The sequence below is a fragment of the Heloderma suspectum genome, chromosome 2 (genome assembly GCF_057233095.1).
Source record: "Heloderma suspectum isolate Gila_16-S chromosome 2, 16-S_ref, whole genome shotgun sequence".
NCBI classification, from domain to species: Eukaryota; Metazoa; Chordata; class Lepidosauria; order Squamata; family Helodermatidae; genus Heloderma; species Heloderma suspectum.
The window spans coordinates 285,956,725-285,974,245 of NC_139459.1; the positions used below are offsets into that span (position 1 = coordinate 285,956,725).

The 17,521-nt window shown below is 44.6% G+C and overlaps 1 protein-coding gene across 2 annotated transcripts; it reads right to left on the reverse strand.

Annotated features, from left to right (window-relative positions):
• Nucleotides 1–929: 929 nt before the first annotated feature.
• On the reverse strand, nt 930–14,306 carry ALAS1 (5'-aminolevulinate synthase 1). 2 transcript variants are annotated; one of them, XM_084839714.1, is made up of 12 exons: nt 14,272–14,306; nt 12,562–12,784; nt 9,931–10,146; nt 8,851–8,994; nt 8,519–8,741; nt 7,644–7,828; nt 6,496–6,675; nt 6,238–6,402; nt 4,982–5,250; nt 3,551–3,713; nt 2,282–2,483; nt 2,028–2,221 (listed from the first exon to the last, which is right to left on the reverse strand). In XM_084839714.1, exons 2-11 carry the CDS (start codon nt 12,758–12,760, stop codon nt 2,323–2,325), a joined length of 1,905 nt encoding a protein of 634 aa, XP_084695840.1. In that variant the 5' UTR covers nt 12,761–12,784; nt 14,272–14,306; the 3' UTR covers nt 2,028–2,221; nt 2,282–2,322. The 2 variants fall into 2 exon arrangements, with proteins under 2 accessions (XP_084695839.1, XP_084695840.1); XM_084839713.1 differs by having other exon boundaries at nt 930–2,483.
• Between the last annotated feature and the right edge of the window lie 3,215 nt (nt 14,307–17,521).

Genomic DNA, 17,521 nt, shown 5'->3' on the forward strand with positions numbered 1-17,521 from the left:
GAATGTAAGATGACTGATGCAGCCCAGGTTCTTAGTTTGGATTATTGCAATGTGCTCTATGTGGGGCTGCCTATGAAGAGTGTTCAGAAACTTCAGTTGGTTCAAAGAGCTGCTGCTAGACTGTTGACAGGGGCTGGCTACAGGGAGCATACAACTCCCCTGCTAAAACAGCTTCACTGGCTCCCACTCTGTTTTCCAGGCACAATTCAAAGTGCTGGCTGTGACCTATAAAGCCCTATAGGGCTCCGGTCCAGGTTATCTAAAAGACCGTATCCTCCCTTATGAACCTGCCCGTGTTCTGAGATCTTCTGGGGAGGCCCTTTTCTCAGTCCCACCACTGTCACCGGCACGTTTGGTGGGAACCCAGGAGGCCTTCTCGGTGGCTGCGCCACAGCTGTGGAACACCCTTCCCAGGGAGGCTAGGATGGCTCCCTCCTTGATGTGTTTCCAGAGGCAGACTAAAACATTCTTGTTCCAGCAGGCCTTTGGGACATAGTTGGAACCTGGGGGTAAGCTGCTAAAATGCTGTTTTAATGTTTTAATAGAATTTTAATTATATTGTTTAATTTATATTTTAACTTCTGTATATTTTCATGTTTTAAATGTATATGTTTTAATTTTTGTAAGCTGCCTTTTGTCCCTGTATTGGGAAAAAGGCGGAGATATAAATAAATATAATTATAAATAACCCCAGGCTTTTGGGACTGCTAGCAAGGATTGTGCCACAATATTCACTGTGGGAGCTGGCCCTACCCTGCAAGATCTATACACGTGGCTACACTTTGTAGAGAGCTTCGGCTATTGGGCGGTATAGAAATGAAACAAACAAATTTGTGGCTGTTCATTTACAAGCCACTAAAATTGTGACAATTGCAGCAAAAAAGTGGGGATTCCTTACAGAAGACAATGATGTACATCTTAAGTCTGGACAAGAGGCAAGCATGTTTCTCGCTTTAATAGACACGGGAATTCTACATAGCTTTGAATGTGTGTGCACCTACATGAATCTAGAGATTCATTCCAACAGGGAAACATCTCTTTTTGGGTTAGGGGTGTTCTCCACTGTATGTTTGCCTAGGAGAATTATGCCACCCCCCCCACCCCCTGGGTGTACTTCATACCTTCGAGGCCCTTCTCCACTAGTACTAGAGATGGCACCTTTTTGTTCATAACACCCAGAATCTAGAAATGCTTCTCAAGAGAGGTACGTTTGACCTCATCGCTGCTTGCCTTTCAACAAGCAGTACAGAGTGACTTCTGCACGCTTTTTCAAACTGGAGTTTTTAACCTTGTTGCAATAGGTCTTGCATCTAGCTGCTTTATTACTGTTACTGTACCCTTTGTAAATTAGCTTGATTCATAGAAAGGCAAAGTGGAAGCACTAGAAGTGAAGTCAAATTACTAAAAGCTACCATGAAAACCTCTGTTCTTTAAAGCCCAGATATCTCTGTGCATAGAAGGATAGAGGCTTCAGGACCTGCCTTCAACTCCTCTTTATGTCCATACGCTACTCCACTGCTCAATTTGAGTGTTTGAAGTTGAAAAAGATCAGGAGTAGGAAAGGCCACTAGCCCATAATATCTGGAGAGGTTTTCAAAAAAATAGACAGATGCCATTTCTTTCCATTCCCTCACGGAGCAATTTCTGATTAAAATCCTGCCACAGTTTAGTTAGCATAGATTTCCCCATATTTCCCAGGGTTTTGAAGGACATTACCCAGGGGAGAATCCACAACCTTCTTCTCCAGCACTAACCATCTTTCAGCTTTTATTCACCCTCATAAAGGTTCTATCCACCTTTCCTTCCTGCCTCTAGATTGCTCAGTTTTAGCAGCTGGCACAGGAAGAAAGAGGCCAGGGCCACTCCAGCTTATAACCTCTATCCTACTTAAGTTAGGGCTACTTGTTACCAGAGCTGAAAGACCAAGTTACTTATTAACATGGCCTCTACTTATTTCACTACTACTGTAACAGCATATTTGTGCCATGTTCTACAACCATTTGAAGATGAGAATGGAAAGCATCAGTATGAGATAAAAAAGTAGTATACACCACCTTAAAGTTTATTTTCAGGAATTTTGATTAACTATGGAATAAAATGCAAGTCATATGCAGGTAATGGGCTACAATGAAGATCTGAATATTAGACAGCTAGACATGGATGGGGCTACAGACTGCTTTAGGCAAGGGGGGACACGTGTGGTTCAACAGATGCTGTTGGACTGCAGCTCCCATCAGCCCTAGCCATCATATCCAATGGTGAGGCTTGATGGGAGCTGCACTCCAGCAGCTTCTGGAGGGCCACACGTTCCCCATCCCTGCTTCAGGCAGTAGCTGACACGAGTTTGCTCATTCCACTAAAGTAGGATCTTTCCCTTTCACTCATTACTTCAAAGTGCAGGGGGCGCCTACAAAAATTGCATTCGGCTGAGGAGTGTGGCTTCAGCTCCAGGTTAACTTCCTTCCAGGTAGCTAGTAAGTTCTCTGCAAGATAAAAGGAAACATGTTTATTAACATAAGTTAACACTCCTATTAATCTGCAGCATAATTTTTTATAAGGTGCTTTAGGAGGGATAGGCATTCTGTTGCTCTTCAGATGTGTTGGACTATAACTCCCATTAGCCCAAGCCAGCATGATGGGCAGGGATTATGGGAGCTGTAGTTCAAGACATCTGGAGGGCACCAGGTTGCCTACTCCTGTGCTACAGTAACAAAACCTGTCTGAAATACAGGCTTAGTTCTTAATAGCTCACTCTAACACAGTAGTCTTGGTTTTTTTAAAGCCCCAATAAATGCACCTAAAAATTAAGGCTTATACCTTTATTACTTAATTATGTTGAGGCGTTATGGCCCTTTGCTTCTCCTAGCAATTCCAAATCCTACTTCCTTTACTAGGCAATATCCCCTTTTGGATTAAGCCAGCCTTGCAGCAGTAACTCCGTCCCTGCTCCATTCCCCCCACCCCTCCAGTCTCCACTTAGAGCTTTAAGGAGCCACTGAACTTTTAACGGTAGGAGTATACCATCGATCTTGCACAGCACTATCAACTACATGTAGAGAGCTAGCTCTTACAGCCTTCTTGCTAGGAGGAAAATGATAGCTGTCCTGGAGACACGGTACTGTTACTGGTGCTGTGCTATGGAGGCTACATGTGCTTACGTTTTCTGTGGAATGGCAAGAGACCTACACATGAATTTTGCCACCTACTCACAGAGATATCAAGCTGCACAGACAAGTGAAACTAGGCTATCACAAGTACTTCCTTGTTATAGCAAATGTTTAATTAGTTAATCTAGCTTGATCACACAAAAACTGAATAGCTGGCTGAAATGCTATTTTCTATATTGCATCATGTTTCTGTACATTTTACAGGTGGTATATGTAGTCAGCAGTCATGCTTCCCATGTTTACAGCAACTCATGTTTGGGACAAAACAAACTGCACCATCTCTCTGAAGGGATCATGTTTAGCAACACAGATTAAGGTTTTCATTTGAAAGTTTGAAAACTTTTATGAAATGCTGTTGTGCTTTTAGGATTCTGTTCACTCACCAATAAAATAGTTCATCATCTGTGGAGTATGATGAGGGGTAGGGGCAATACGTAGCAGCTCTTCTCCACGTGGCACAGTGGGATAGTTTATTGCTTGGACGTAAATGTTATGCCGGCTCATCATTTTGTCACAGATCTCAGTATTTTTAGCAGCATCTGCAACCTGAAGTTAGCAAAATTTAACATCTAGGGTACTTTTAGACAAGTTTCCAAGGCTTACAAAATCCTAGGCTGTAAGCACAATTACTTATAACATCAAGGAGCAAAGTGTTCTTATAAAAAAAGTCAAAAAATTATAGTTACAGGGGCCAGCACTTATCTCAAACAACTGACAGTGTCTGCTAATAGCCAGTCAGATAGAAGCTAGAACTAGAAGTCAGTGATGGGGAAGCAAAGAAGAGGGGTTGGGGGAGTAAAAAGGAAGAGAGAGACACTCATGTGGCAGAAGACTTCTGGGAGCAGGGTGTCCTTTCAGATAAAAAAAGGTAAAGGTGTCCCCAACCAGTCGTGTCCGACTCTAGGGTGCGGTGCTCATCCCCGTTTCTAAGCCAAAGAGCCAGCGCTGTCCGAAGATGCTTCCGTGGTCATGTAGCCGGCATGACTGAACACCGAGGTGCACGGAACGCCGAGGCGGTACCTATTTATCTACTTGCAATTTCTTGCTTTCGAACTGCTAGGTTGGCAGAAGCTGGGACTGAAGACGGGAGCTCACTCCATCACACAGCACTCGGGTCTCGAACTGCTGACCTGCCGACCTTCCAGTCTGCAGTTCAGCGTCTTAACCACTAAGCCACCGCGGCCCCTGTCCTTTCAGATACCCCTAAACTAAGTGAGATTCATGCTGTATCTTCCTAATCAATGTCAAGTTGCTATACCTCAGTTGGCCCTGGGCAGTCACTCTAAGGGCTGTATCCAATATTAGTCAAACTTAAGTCCCACTCACTTCAACGGGTCTACTCTATGTAGGACTAACACTAGATACAACCCTCAGAAACGCAGGCTGTTTTCTCAAAATGACTGGCTACCAAAACCCTCACATTTTACTAGCATCCTACTTCTACTATTCTACTATTAGAAGGCAGCAAGAAAGCAGAATTTGTGCAGGGTTTTTCTGGGCTAATACTGATAAGTCTATAGCTAGTTCTATTTATATACAGTTTGTTCAATTTTACAGCAACACCAAGGTCTGCAGGAGTCATGACTATTAAGAAGCATCTTTCCCACATTCAACAGAGAAAAAAAGCTGCTGGCTGGGGCCTGCGGGAAGTGTAAGACTTTTAAACATGTATAGGATTGTGCCTTTAGACAAGCAAGTGCGTAGACTTTAGAATGAAGTTTCTGTGGGACAGAAGTCAACAATGAATTTGTTTTGCTTATGTTTAAATGATCAAGATGTTCTACTTTCCAAGCTTATAAACCTTAAATATTTACCCTGACAGGAATGATGTGACTGGGACAGTGCACTACAGGGAGCCCGGCATCCATCAGCATCTGTCTCATGAGTTTAACATTGCGTTGGTGCTGGCGGCGAAGGACTCGACCCTCAGAACTTTTTAGAGTTCTCACAGATTCTAGTGCACCAGCTAGAAGCATGGGTGGTAGGGATGTTGTAAAAATGAACCCAGCAGCATAGGAACGGACAGTGTCTATCAGAGAACTTGTGCTGGCAATATAGCCCCCTACACAACCAAAGGCTTTGCCTGAAGGAAAACAAACCAAAAAGGTTATTTTATCCTAGTTCTTGGCTTACAGTTATCAACACTGAGCTACAGATTGTATAAAAGCTGATACTTAAACCTAGCATTTTGCTCTTCTCCTACAGAAAAAACGCTGTTTGAAGTCTTCATACAGTGAAGGGAAGGTGGAACATTTATCACAGGAATGCCATCTCACTTTTTAAAAATATGTTGCATATTTGAAGACATGTGCCCACACAGGATGCCAAACAAAAACCTTACTATCTTAGAAAAAGCAAACATTCTTTTGGAGATAGTAAGCTTTGGCACAGGGTGAGGTTTTCACATGGAGGCACTTAACGCATCTTTAAGAAATCAATGGTAACTGCTGCTGGCTGGAGATGACAGGGGTAGTACTGCAGACATGTTGGATGGCACCAGGTTGGGAAAGGCGGCTTTACAAAATGGAGCGGCGTATGCTTGTAATCTACTTGGAAAGCATACCTTTTGTAAAGCAATACCTCCAAAAGAGGCTTGAAAAACAAGGACAAACAGCTTGGGGTGATTACAGTCTTATTACTGTTACATAATGCCAACTGTCAGTTCACAGTTCCTTAAATTTAAAGGGGCCAAGTACTTCCCTGGAGAGTAAGTTTTTATTGCAGCTTTTCAATCTCATGTGAACAACAGCAGTATTAGCAATCTCAACTGGTAAAACCTGTTGCTACTGTGCCGTGTACTAGTTATGTTCTTACACAATCTCCTTACACAACTCTCACATCAAATTTAAGGATTAAGCATGTTCTGCGTTACAGTTCTAAAGATAAAGATAGAACTCTGTAAAAACTACTGGCATTTTCACAAACACTGATTTGATGCAGGAGTGGCAAAAACTACCACAAAAAGCAGTTATCCTTGCAAATTTGGTTATTACAGTAGAATTATCATTCCTGCCTCATGATTCATTTTAGTCATTCAAAAGGAGACTGAACAGCACCAGTATGCACATACCAAGTGTTCCAGAGATAATATCCATTTTATGCATGACTCCATCTCTGTCTCCAATGCCACCACCTTGAGTTCCATACAGTCCAACAGCATGCACTTCGTCGACAAAAGTGATGGCCCCATGTTCATGAGCTACATCGCAAAGCTCTTCCAACGGACAGACTGCACCTGAAACAACATTCACAGATCATCAAGTTCTGGCTATGCAGAACCCATTTTTTCCACAGCTTCAGGAACCTGCGCATGATAAAGCAAGCATACCATCCATTGAATGAACGGTTTCAAATGCAACAATTTTGGGAGTAGATGGGTTTGATTTTCTCAGTAGTTCTCGGAGATGACCAACATCATTGTGGCGAAATATGTGCTTTGGCACTCTGCTGTTTCGAATCCCCTGGATCATGGAAGCATGGTTTCCTGCATCTGAGTATATTTCACAACCTGGAGGTTGGGGAGGGAGAGAAAGAAGGCCTATCAAAAGTTATCAGCTACAAGGTTTGTTGGATCTTCTGTAACCGGGTAGGGTTAGAACAACTCACTGACCCAGTTGGATCTGATTACCCAAACCTGCATCTAAAGAAGCCTATAGCAACTGGAGTCTTGTGGATGCCGTTGGGAACTTGTCAAACAGGACAGGTTATCTGGAGGCAGGGAGACTTCCGGTGCTAGATGCTGCTCCAGCTAGATGCTTCCTCAATCCATGAACTGCAACCCAGAGATCACTGGGTTTGCCATGCCTTTATTAGTCACCTTAGTTTTCAAATTCTGTTCCTGGCAGCTCAAAGCAGGTATGTGAGAAAGGAGAACACTGGGAGTTCAGGCTGGCAGCAATGTCACTGAACAAGGTAGTTTTAAGCAGGAAAGCTGGCATTCAAGAGCAGGTGAGAGCGCTCCAGGGCTGCTATAGTACTATCATGGCCACACATTACATAAAGAAGTGTCACTCGATAGCCAGATCATCTGCTTTAGAAGTCTAGCTTAGCAGGAACATCATGGAATATATTGTGATCAGCCAGTTTTCCTGTTCTTTGCACTATGGCTCCTAGGAGGAGGAGCATGTTAAGGGGAAAAAAAAAAAAAAAGGTGAAACTGGATTTGATAAGAGTTGCACATTTTTTCTTCAGTCACTTGCATTTTGGCTTTTATACATCTAGTTTTAATCAGGAGTTTGCACTGAAACACAACTATTTCAAAACACATTGCAAAACACATGAACATGCAATCCTCATCGATTGCCAAGATTATTCATGTTCAGTTCTGAGAAAGCAAACATTTGTCCTAGATGAACAATACATGTTTAGGGTGATTTGCACTCTTTCCAGATACTGTAGACCACAGATACTGTAGGACAATTCTTTTCCAGCAACTCCTTCTAGTGACATTAGTATGGCACATATGCCAACTCTTACCTGGCAACATTTTGGCTAGTGTAAAGAGCGTTGAATCGTTAGCTACAAAGCAAGAGGAGAACAACAGAGCAGCATCTTTTCCATGAAGATCAGCCAATTCTTTTTCGAGATCAACATGGAATTTACTGGTTCCGGAAATATTCCTGGTGCCTCCTGCTCCTGCTCCATGTTGCTTCAGTGTTTCCCTGTGAGGGAGGTTCCAACAGGGACATTAACACTACTTGGGACAACCTCACATTTGCAAATTGTTTGCATTTCACTTCATGTAGGACCAAGTTTCAAACTGTTGTTTTTAATCTCTAACCATTCAGACTTGGTACAAGGTTCCTGGAATTTTAATTTACCAACTTGGTAGTTTAATGAACAAACCTAAAATAGGCTGTTCATCTATCAGAGAAGAGGCATTTACTTTTAAGACAGTGGAACTCAATTTAACCAAATAATTCAACTAGATAAGTGCAATGCGGAATTCTGGCTCAGATGGAATGACTATTAGAAGGGAAGGGGTAGGGTCAGTGTGCTGGTGGGGTCTTGCATGCCACTTCTGCAGCAGTTAGTCTCAGGGTGGTGCAGTTCAGACATTTGTGGCTTGAAGAGACTGACTGTGGTTGGGTGGCAGCATAGCTACTCTAGTTTTCAGTGGCCCTTCTGACGGGGAGGAGGAAGAGAAGAGGGAGGGGAAATATATAAACCTGGATGCCAGTTAGATCCTCAGAGCTATTTGACACAAAATAGCCACGTGATAACCGAAGGGAGCTTGCTAACTAAGCCATCTAGTCAAGAACTTGCTTCTAATCAACAATGGAATTGTGCAAGATTCTATGAGACGCCTTGCTATTAGCCAACATTTTGTTTTCATTTAAGCAAATACTTACATAACAGCTCCACAAACCCTAGGATGACGACTCATCCCAAGATAATCATTGCTGCACCAGACAGACACTTCTTTTTTGCTGGTGTGGGACTCTGAAAAATCATCTGCCATGGGAAAGATCTGGGCTCTTCGATTCACAGTTTTGAATACACGATATGTATGATCTTTCCTCTTCTCATCAATTTTTTTCTCAAAGAACTGGTCATACTGGAAAGTAGAAACAGCTGGAATGGGAAGACATTAACATACTACAGCTGGACCCTACAACAAAGGACTTGGGAGTAGGCAAAAGCTTTGATTTCCATTACTCAGTTGAACAAGACTGAGCCTTACATTTTGGCAAGTTCTCCTGAAGCAGATGAGATACCCTTTCTGGTCTCTGTTTCAACATAATGTCCTGGAATTTCTTCAGCAAGCCATTTTGCTTTTCACCAGCAGTGTTAACCTCAACAGTATTTTCTGGTGTCTTGGCAAACTCTATACAGCAAGATAGCATAAGAAGATTAACAGCTTAAGACAACTTTCTGAAATGTTTATTGGATAGCTCAAAATAAATTTTGTGCATAAATAATCCAGTAATATTTTGGTGTTTTTTATCATAACTGAATAAAGAAATAGACAGCTGAATACAAGTTAAGACTATAGGACTGTAAGTCTCAGCAATAGTGTGGATTCATACAGGCTATAAATGTTTCAGACCTCTGTCTTTCATGTCATAATAGACATCCTAAACAAGCATCCTATCCTGACATGCATTTTAATGTATGTTCAGAATGTAGGCTATTCCATCTTCAGTCTTTCGAAAATCAAGCCAGAAACATCTGCATGAATCCATCTTGTCTAATTTTGCTGACAATTATCTAACAAAAGTGTGTAGATTCACATAAACAAATATTCAGTGCTAATTTCATGTCCAGAGTCCCCACCTCACATTGGAATATGGATGTTTGGCATTATAGCCTATACAAAGCCCAAGCCAAAGTTGCCAAGGATCAGAGATCTACTGAAGGCTTTCAAAGCGCAGGAAAAAGCGGAAGTTGGTTATTTTACAGGGCACTCTAAGAAGCACGTGAGTTTATTATGAATACTTCTTAATTGCTGTATTCCATTTCATCACTCTAGTTATGGAAATTCCCACCCTTACAAGAACACATAGAAGAGCAATCTCTGACTCAAATTTGTTTTAGAACAATCATTAATCTCACACCATAACCGCCAATACAGGAGACGAAAAAAAAAAGTGCCAATGAGTATGCAATATCTGGCTTCTACGAGAGCTAAAGTTTTAAAGAGCTTGAGAAACCCATACTTGACTAAGAATTTGCTGATTTCTGCTTCCCCTTTAACTCTGCCTAGCGCAACTAGGGTTAGAGACAAACATAAAAAAATACCAATATTCAGAAGAGGCCATACCTTTCCTTACAGCTTGCATTTCTTCCACATCCTCCTGGAGTTCGAGGCTGGCTTTGCAAAAAACATTACTGTTTCCTTCATTCATCTGAGCTGCCAAGAATGGGCATTTAGTCACAGTGGCTTGGCTAGCACTCTGGCTAGTAGCAGATGGGTGGCTTATAGGAAGCTGGGATATGCTCATGTTCTGTTGAACCATATCTGGGGAGTTTTGGGCCTCTTAAATAAAAGAGAACAAAGAAACAGTCAATACACAGAGGGGAGATCTCAGGTACTCATGTCGATAGACGTTTTAGTTGTGTGTGCTCCCAGTGCCTTAAATATAACTTATGTGCAATACCTTTAAGCTACCACACCCCTTCAATAACAGCAGTTAAAAACAAAAGGCCTCCCTGAATATAACCACCTTTAAAATGCTGATGCCATTTTCAGTTGGAAGCTCTCCACCCCCAAAGCAGCAGACTTAAGACCTCAGAATGAAATGGTACAAATTACAGAGAATCAAAGGATAGTATGTCATCTGCCAGTACCCCCACCCCACCCCACCCCACCCAAGATATCAAACTATGCTCGGTGCAACATTTCAGTAGCTCACTGTATAAGGTATTAGAAATTGTGGAATCTTTCACATGTTAACACTGCAGTCCTATGTATGTTTACTCTGAAGAAAATCCTATTGAGTTGGATGGGACTTAACGCGCATATATATATATATATATATATAGTATATATATACTATATACTATATATAGTAGATATTTGTATCTACTATACACTGTATAGGATTGCAGCCTTAGACTGCAACCCTATTTCATTTTGTTTATTATATTTCTATACTGTCCAAAAGCCAAAGCTCTCTGGGTGGTTTACTAAGATTAAAAACCTTAAAATTATATGTAGTATAAAAACCATTTACCTACAAACATATAAACAGACAGCACATAAATATATATTTAAACAAAAAAGATAACTACGTTGGTGCCAGGCAGGCCTCACTGGGGAGATCCCCCCATCCCCCAACTATGGAACTATTATCTGGCTGCCGCAATCTGGCTGCAGCTTCAAAGGCAGCCCCAGATAGATTACTGCAATGCGCTCTAACTTGAAGGTTACCAGGACAAAGACAACTGAAGCCAGGTTAGCCCTGTCTGGATAGGGCATAGCTGGGCCACCAACCAAAGTCGGTAGAAGGCATTCCATGCCACTAAGGAACCTGAGCCTCAATTGACAAAGATTGCTCTAGGAGAATCCTGAAGCTATGAACCTGCTCCTTCAGAAGGAGTGAAACGCCATCCAGGACAAGTTGAGCACCCTCCATCCGGTCAGAAGAACCCCACCCACTAACAGCATCTTGGTTTTGTCTGGATTGAGTTTTAGTTAATTAGCTCTCATCCAGTCCATTGTCACAGCAAAGCACCGCTCTAGCACATCCTGTTGAAGATGAAAAGGAGAAATAGAGCTACATGTCATCAGCATACTGATGACACTGCACTCCAAAACTGTGGATGACCGCACTCAACAGTTTCATGTAGATGTTGAATAGCATGGGGGACAAAACCAACCCTGCAGAACTCTATAGTGCAGAATCCATGGTGCCAAGCAATATTCCCAAGCACCACCTTCTGGAGCCAACCATCCAAGTAGGAGTAAACCCACTGCAATACAGTACCTCCCATTCCCAATGCAGACAATTGCCCTAGAAGGATACTATCGTTGATCGTATCGAAAGCTGCCGAGAGACCCAGGAGAATCAACAAGGTCACATTCCCTCTGTCTGTCTCTCCTGACATAGGTCATCATACACAGGACAATCCTGGTTGCCTTGTATTTACGAGGGAATAAATTCCACTGAACTCTGTGGGATTTTCTTCACAGTAAACATGCTTAGGATTGCACTGTTAGTATTTCCTAGCTAATGGCATTCCCCTCCTGCCAGGCTCTTGCTTTTAGGTTTTAAAAGTACTTCTTGATGCACCAATGAAAACTCACTTTAATAGTGACCAGCAAGTCTGCAGTTTGAGATATTTTCTGCAGCAAAAGCGAACCATGAAGAGAGGCAAAGGACCTGTAAAGTTAGGTCCATTTGAGATAGCCTAAAAGACTACCCTTTACAGCCCTGCAAAAGCCTTACTGACTTGCATGGTATTCAGTAAGTTTTATACCTTTCTTTACCTTTGCTCTTAGATTCTACAGGAAGAAGAGTTATGATATACTTTGGCCTCTGAACTTGGGAAAAAGTGATGTTCAAAGTCCAGACTGTCTGTAAGCTTCCCAAAATTTCTAAATAAAAAGTTAACACAACTCTGCCTTGAAAGGTTTATGTCAAACATTTTCAAGCACGTTACTAAGACAAAGTTACCTATTTTAAAACGCATTATGTACCCTCCTGCACAGTCACTGTTCTGGAATATACTGAATGGAATAAGTTGCTGAACAGCTACATACAAGCATATATTATGGGGGTTTAACTATCAGCATTTAAAAACCTCTTGTAGGTGAAGAAAGATCAGACATATAGTATTACAACTGTATTGCATTGCAGAGGCATGATCGCTGTTTGAAGAAAAATTGTCTCTAGTTATGATGGATCAAAGTTTAATTAGCCCATAGCAAAGTTACAGAGCTGAGCCTTACTTTCACTGGTAGAGGTGGTTTCTTCCGTTTGCTGGCGGTGAGCTGTTGAAGTACTCAGAGCCCGTGAAGCAGGCTTGGTTACAACTTCCATCATTTTAGGGCAGTTCTGAGCATAGAAAAGAAGAGATTTCCCAGCTTTCTGCAGGAAAGCCTGGGATACTCGTGACAGGAATGGGCAGCGGCGAACAACGGTTTCCATTTTCAGGGTTTTTCAAAAGTTTTGCTGAAAGAAGCAAACACAAATTAGCTTCCTGCAAATACCGGCTGAAACACAGTCAATGTGCATATCAGTCTGCTTGCAGGTTAAAGACCACTGGGGCAATTTCACATGTTACAAAAACACAGCGTATCGTATCAAACATTGATTGTAATAAGTAATTAACCAACTTGGATTTAGCTGTAGCTTTTACACGTGCACGATTTTAACGTGTTATAAACTATAAACATATTCATAGGTTAATTGCTTCAAATTAGCAATAATCCATGCAATAATTTTTACAATATATGAAACAACCTTTCAGCAACTATAAAGCAAGTTAAGTTACACAAGAAAGGGAAAACATCCAGCCTTTATACTACCACAAATAAGTAGATAAACATAAACACATTGAGTTCGAGGTAAAAATATCCCCAGACACTGGCACAGTAATTTAGTAGTGATAATTTCACAAATTACCCTTTGAATACCAAGAGAAAAGAAAGGAAAAAAGACTAGGAAAATAGATATAGGTCAAATCAGGAGAGCACTTCGGAAATCTAGTGCACAAAGCCTTGTGCCACAATGAATTCATTAGTTTTCAACAGACTCCTTACAACACCATTTTCAACACATAAGACTCCTTGTGTTGTAAGAAGTCTTATACACTGATGACTAACCAATTTATTGTGACACAAGGTTTTGTGGACTAGACTTCAGAAGTGCTCACCTGAGTTGATATATCTAGATCTGGAATTAACATTTCCATGCATTTGACAAAGCAGGCTGCAGTACACGAAAAGTTACATCGCAATAAGCTTGCCGGCCTTTTAAGATCCCAGAAACTTTTGCCGTTGTGTTACTCACCCGGCATTTAAACTAGAAATGTGAATGGGGTGGGGAGGAAATTGTGGAGAGGATGAAGCACACGTCAGGAAGCCTCATCTAGTTTCCTAGAATAACAGAGTCACCCGTTTTTTAAAAGGTAGGGAAGTTTCAGACCGAGATCGGCCTCCGGTCCGGCCACCATAAGAACCAACACGTCTCCTTCCTCAGATTCGGTTTGGGATCGAGATGAAGACACCCCCCCCCCGTTCTTTGTGGCGGGCTGCACACGGGGCCGCGTCTCGCTTTCCACTCGTGTACAGGACGAGCCTAGCGACAGACGCGGCGCGAAGTAACCACGGGCGCGGAGACCCTTCTCTCGCCCGCTCCCTCCCGCCCTGAGCGGAAGCGTCCCCTCGGCCATCTTCGCCCCTGGGCGCTGTGGAGAGAAAGCGGCCGAGCCCGCCCAGACCTCCTCAGCCGCCGAGGTGCAGAAGCGGCGGGGGCAGGGGGGGAGAGCGCTCCGCCCCCGCACGGCTTCCTCTCGGACGGAGCCCCCCGCCCGGACAAGGTCCGGAGCGAGGCGGCGCCGTTTGGGCCGCCGCCGCCGCCTCAGGCTGAGCGCCGAACGGGAGGGAATGGGGGCCGGCCGGGCTCCCGCGCGCCCCCGTCGACGCCTTCCGCCTTACCCGTCGATGGGAGCCCCGACGACCCTCGCCGCTCTGGTAGGCGAAATCCTGCCGCTGCCTATATAGCTAATCGCTAGGGCAGACCGCGCAGGCGCACACGGCAGTCGCCGGACGGACGCGGCAGTCGCGCATGCGCGTGGATTAACACCGCCGGGCCCCGCGCCTTACGCCCGTTCCTCGCTCCGCTGTAGTGGCGGGCCCGTGCATCCATGCCGGCCTTCAGTCAGAACCAGCCAGGACTCCAAAGGAGCGATCCAAGGTGCCGGACCTGTTTTGGGGATGGGGCTAATCGCCTTGGATCGCTCCCTTAGAGGCCTGGCTGGTTCTGACCGAAGGCCGGCATGGATGCGCAGCCCCGCCGAACGCGCCGTTACTCCTCGTCGATCTCCCCCTTTCTTTCTGTCCGTGGGAGAGCGGTAGGGGAGAGGGCTGCGCGCCAGCTTTACCTGCTGGGCGGGCTGCGAAGATATACCGAGCCGAATCAGCCCAGCAGAGCCAGCTCCGCCTGAAGATCACGCGCTGGTCGCGCGTCTTCGTCCGCCTGTTCCAGGGCTGCGGAACCCAAACGGGAGAGGAGCACGTCCGGGGCGAGAAGTACCGGGGCGAGGCGACCTTCAGGCTCAAGGAAATTAATAATAAGGCAGCATAATAATGATTCGAGAAAGTTAATGATGATAATAATTCGAGGGAATTAATCATGATGATAATTATAAGAATAATGGCGGGCAGCGGCTTTCTCTTTGCCGCGTCACCGTTGCCGGCGGCAGCACCGCGGACAAGCAAACAGCGGGGGGGGGGGGGTCGCGCAGAGACGAAGTAATGTGCCTTTTGGAGAGGCGGACTTCGTCCCACGCCCTGGATTTCTGAAAGAGGTGGAACGCTGCTTCGCATTAATAACCCCATTGTAAACCTTTTCTCTAAAGTAAGCCCTACGGAGTTCGATGGCGTCAACTTCCAGCGAGCGGTTGCAGCCTAGTTTTTAATGCCTAGTTTATGCTTCAGTTATAGTTTGTATGAGAAAAGCGCCTTCCTTTCACAAGGGTGAAGGTAATCCACAGGGGTCTAGTAATGGGGTGGGGGTGGGGGTGGGTGAACTACTTCTCTGGTGCCCCCTCCCCCGTGCCGCCTATGACCGTTGTCTTCAGCGCCAGCCCTACCGTTAAGCAGAGGGAGGCGGCTGCCTTGGGCAGCAGGACGCTAGCGTGTGCATGGGAGAAGCGGTGGCAGCCCCCCCCCCCCCCCCAGCTGATCCTCCTGTGCCCTCAGCCATTCTTGTCCACGAGGGATAGGGCTAAATGCCCTGTCCACTGTTAAAGTAAAATTTAACTGCCAGTCCGATCGGCTTCTGTATTTGGGAGAGGGCATCTTATCAGGGGTGTTGTGAGGTACCTACAAGATTTGGGCATGGGCCCATGACACAAATTTGTGTGTGGTAACATGCAAATTTAGAATGGCAGGAATGTATTTTTCACAAATGGTAGGAAAAAGCAGTGAAATTTTAAAGAGTGCCTCTGAGCACATGCAGAATGCTGTTCTCATGTTGTTGTTGTTGTTCAGTTGTTAAGTCGTGTCCGACTCTTCGTGACCCCACTGACCACAGCACGCCAGGCCTTCCTGTCATCCACTCTCTCCCGGAGTGTGCTCAAGTTCATATTCATTGCAATCGGTGATGCTCTCTAGCCATCTCATCCTCTGCCGTCCCCTTCTCCTTTTGCCTTCAATCTTTCCCAGCATCTGAGCAACTACAGCCTCCCCCTCCCCACACACTTAATAGTGATGGAATATATCCCACACAGATTAAAGCCTCAGCATTCCCTTCTTAGAGATTAAGGACTGACCACACCTGTTGCAAGAAAACTACAACCAGATCACATACATTCTCTTCCCCTCCACACAACAATCCCTTCTCATTTTTCCATCCTTTATCCTTCATAAAAACAGATTTTGTCTGGGGTTTTTCCAACTCTCCTCTACTTCCTTGTTATGTCCAAGCTCTCATTGTTTCTTCCTCCCCATAACTTAATGTGTGCCAAGTCTTCATCAGGATTCAGCCAAGGAGTCTGTTTTCAATACTAGGACTAAGTTATGGAAAATGTACTCTGAGCACATACAAAGTGCCTTTCCCCCATCACTGCAAATAAGTTCCATGCAAAAAGAGAAAATACAAATGACAAAACATGCATGGGTTGGGCTGAAAGGGTAGCCAAGTTAATGGAGTGGAATGCGGTGGGCAGTTTATTAAGGGCACAATCCTAACTAGATAGGCGGCCGCCTCTGGCCTCGGAGGCGACCACCTATCCTAAGTAAGGCAGGAGAGGAACAGTGGGGGGGATTGTTCCCTCTGCACCTCTCCTGCCTTGCTATTTTTTGCTAGACAGCTGAAAACGGCTGTCTAGCGGCAGGGGCGACCAGGACAGGAAGCTGCCGTACAACACATTGGATGTGTTGTACGTGCAGCTCCACTCTCCCTGCCCCAGAATGCCCCCCAGAACACCCCTTTTCAGTCATTCCGTGCTCCTCTCCTGGGAGCAGCGTAGGTGAGCCTCTGTCTGTTTAAGACAGAGAGTCTCTCAGGGGCAGGAGGACTGATTGGATGCAGCTGCCTCAAGTCGTGGCAGTTAAAAGTGGAAGGCAGGCTGGGGCAAGACCGCTGAAGAACAACGTGTCATGTGCTGGAGCTCAGCCTCACCCTTGGGCTTGACCCCCTGCCTTGCTCGTGTTCCCCTGTGTGTTTTGAACCTCGGACTGGACAATGGACTTCTCTTTGCCTCAATGCTTTGGATTCACTGCCCGGGTAAAATATTAATTGCTACAGCTACTTTTTCACTCCCCCAGCCTTGGACAGGTTTACGACCCTGTTATCAGCCAGTGATTTATCGCTGCTGGCTGTGGTTAGCTGGTAGAAGCTGACATTACCTGGCACTGAAATGACAGCAATATAGGTGCCAGCTGAGCCTCTCTGGGGAGGACATTTCACAACCAGGGTGCCACCACCAAAAAGGCTGTCTCCTTACCAGCCACCCACCTTACTTCATTTGGTGGAGGCACCCCAAAGAGGGCCTCTGAAGATGATCCTAGGGACTGGGCAGGTATGCATAGGAAGCAAAGCTTCAGTTGACCTGCCCCCAAACCGTTTAGAGCTTTAAAAGTTAATACAAGCATTTTGAATTGGGCCAGAAATGGACTGGAAGCCAGTGAAGATCACAGAGTAGTGGTGTAATATGATCATATTTGCCAGTCCCCATTAACA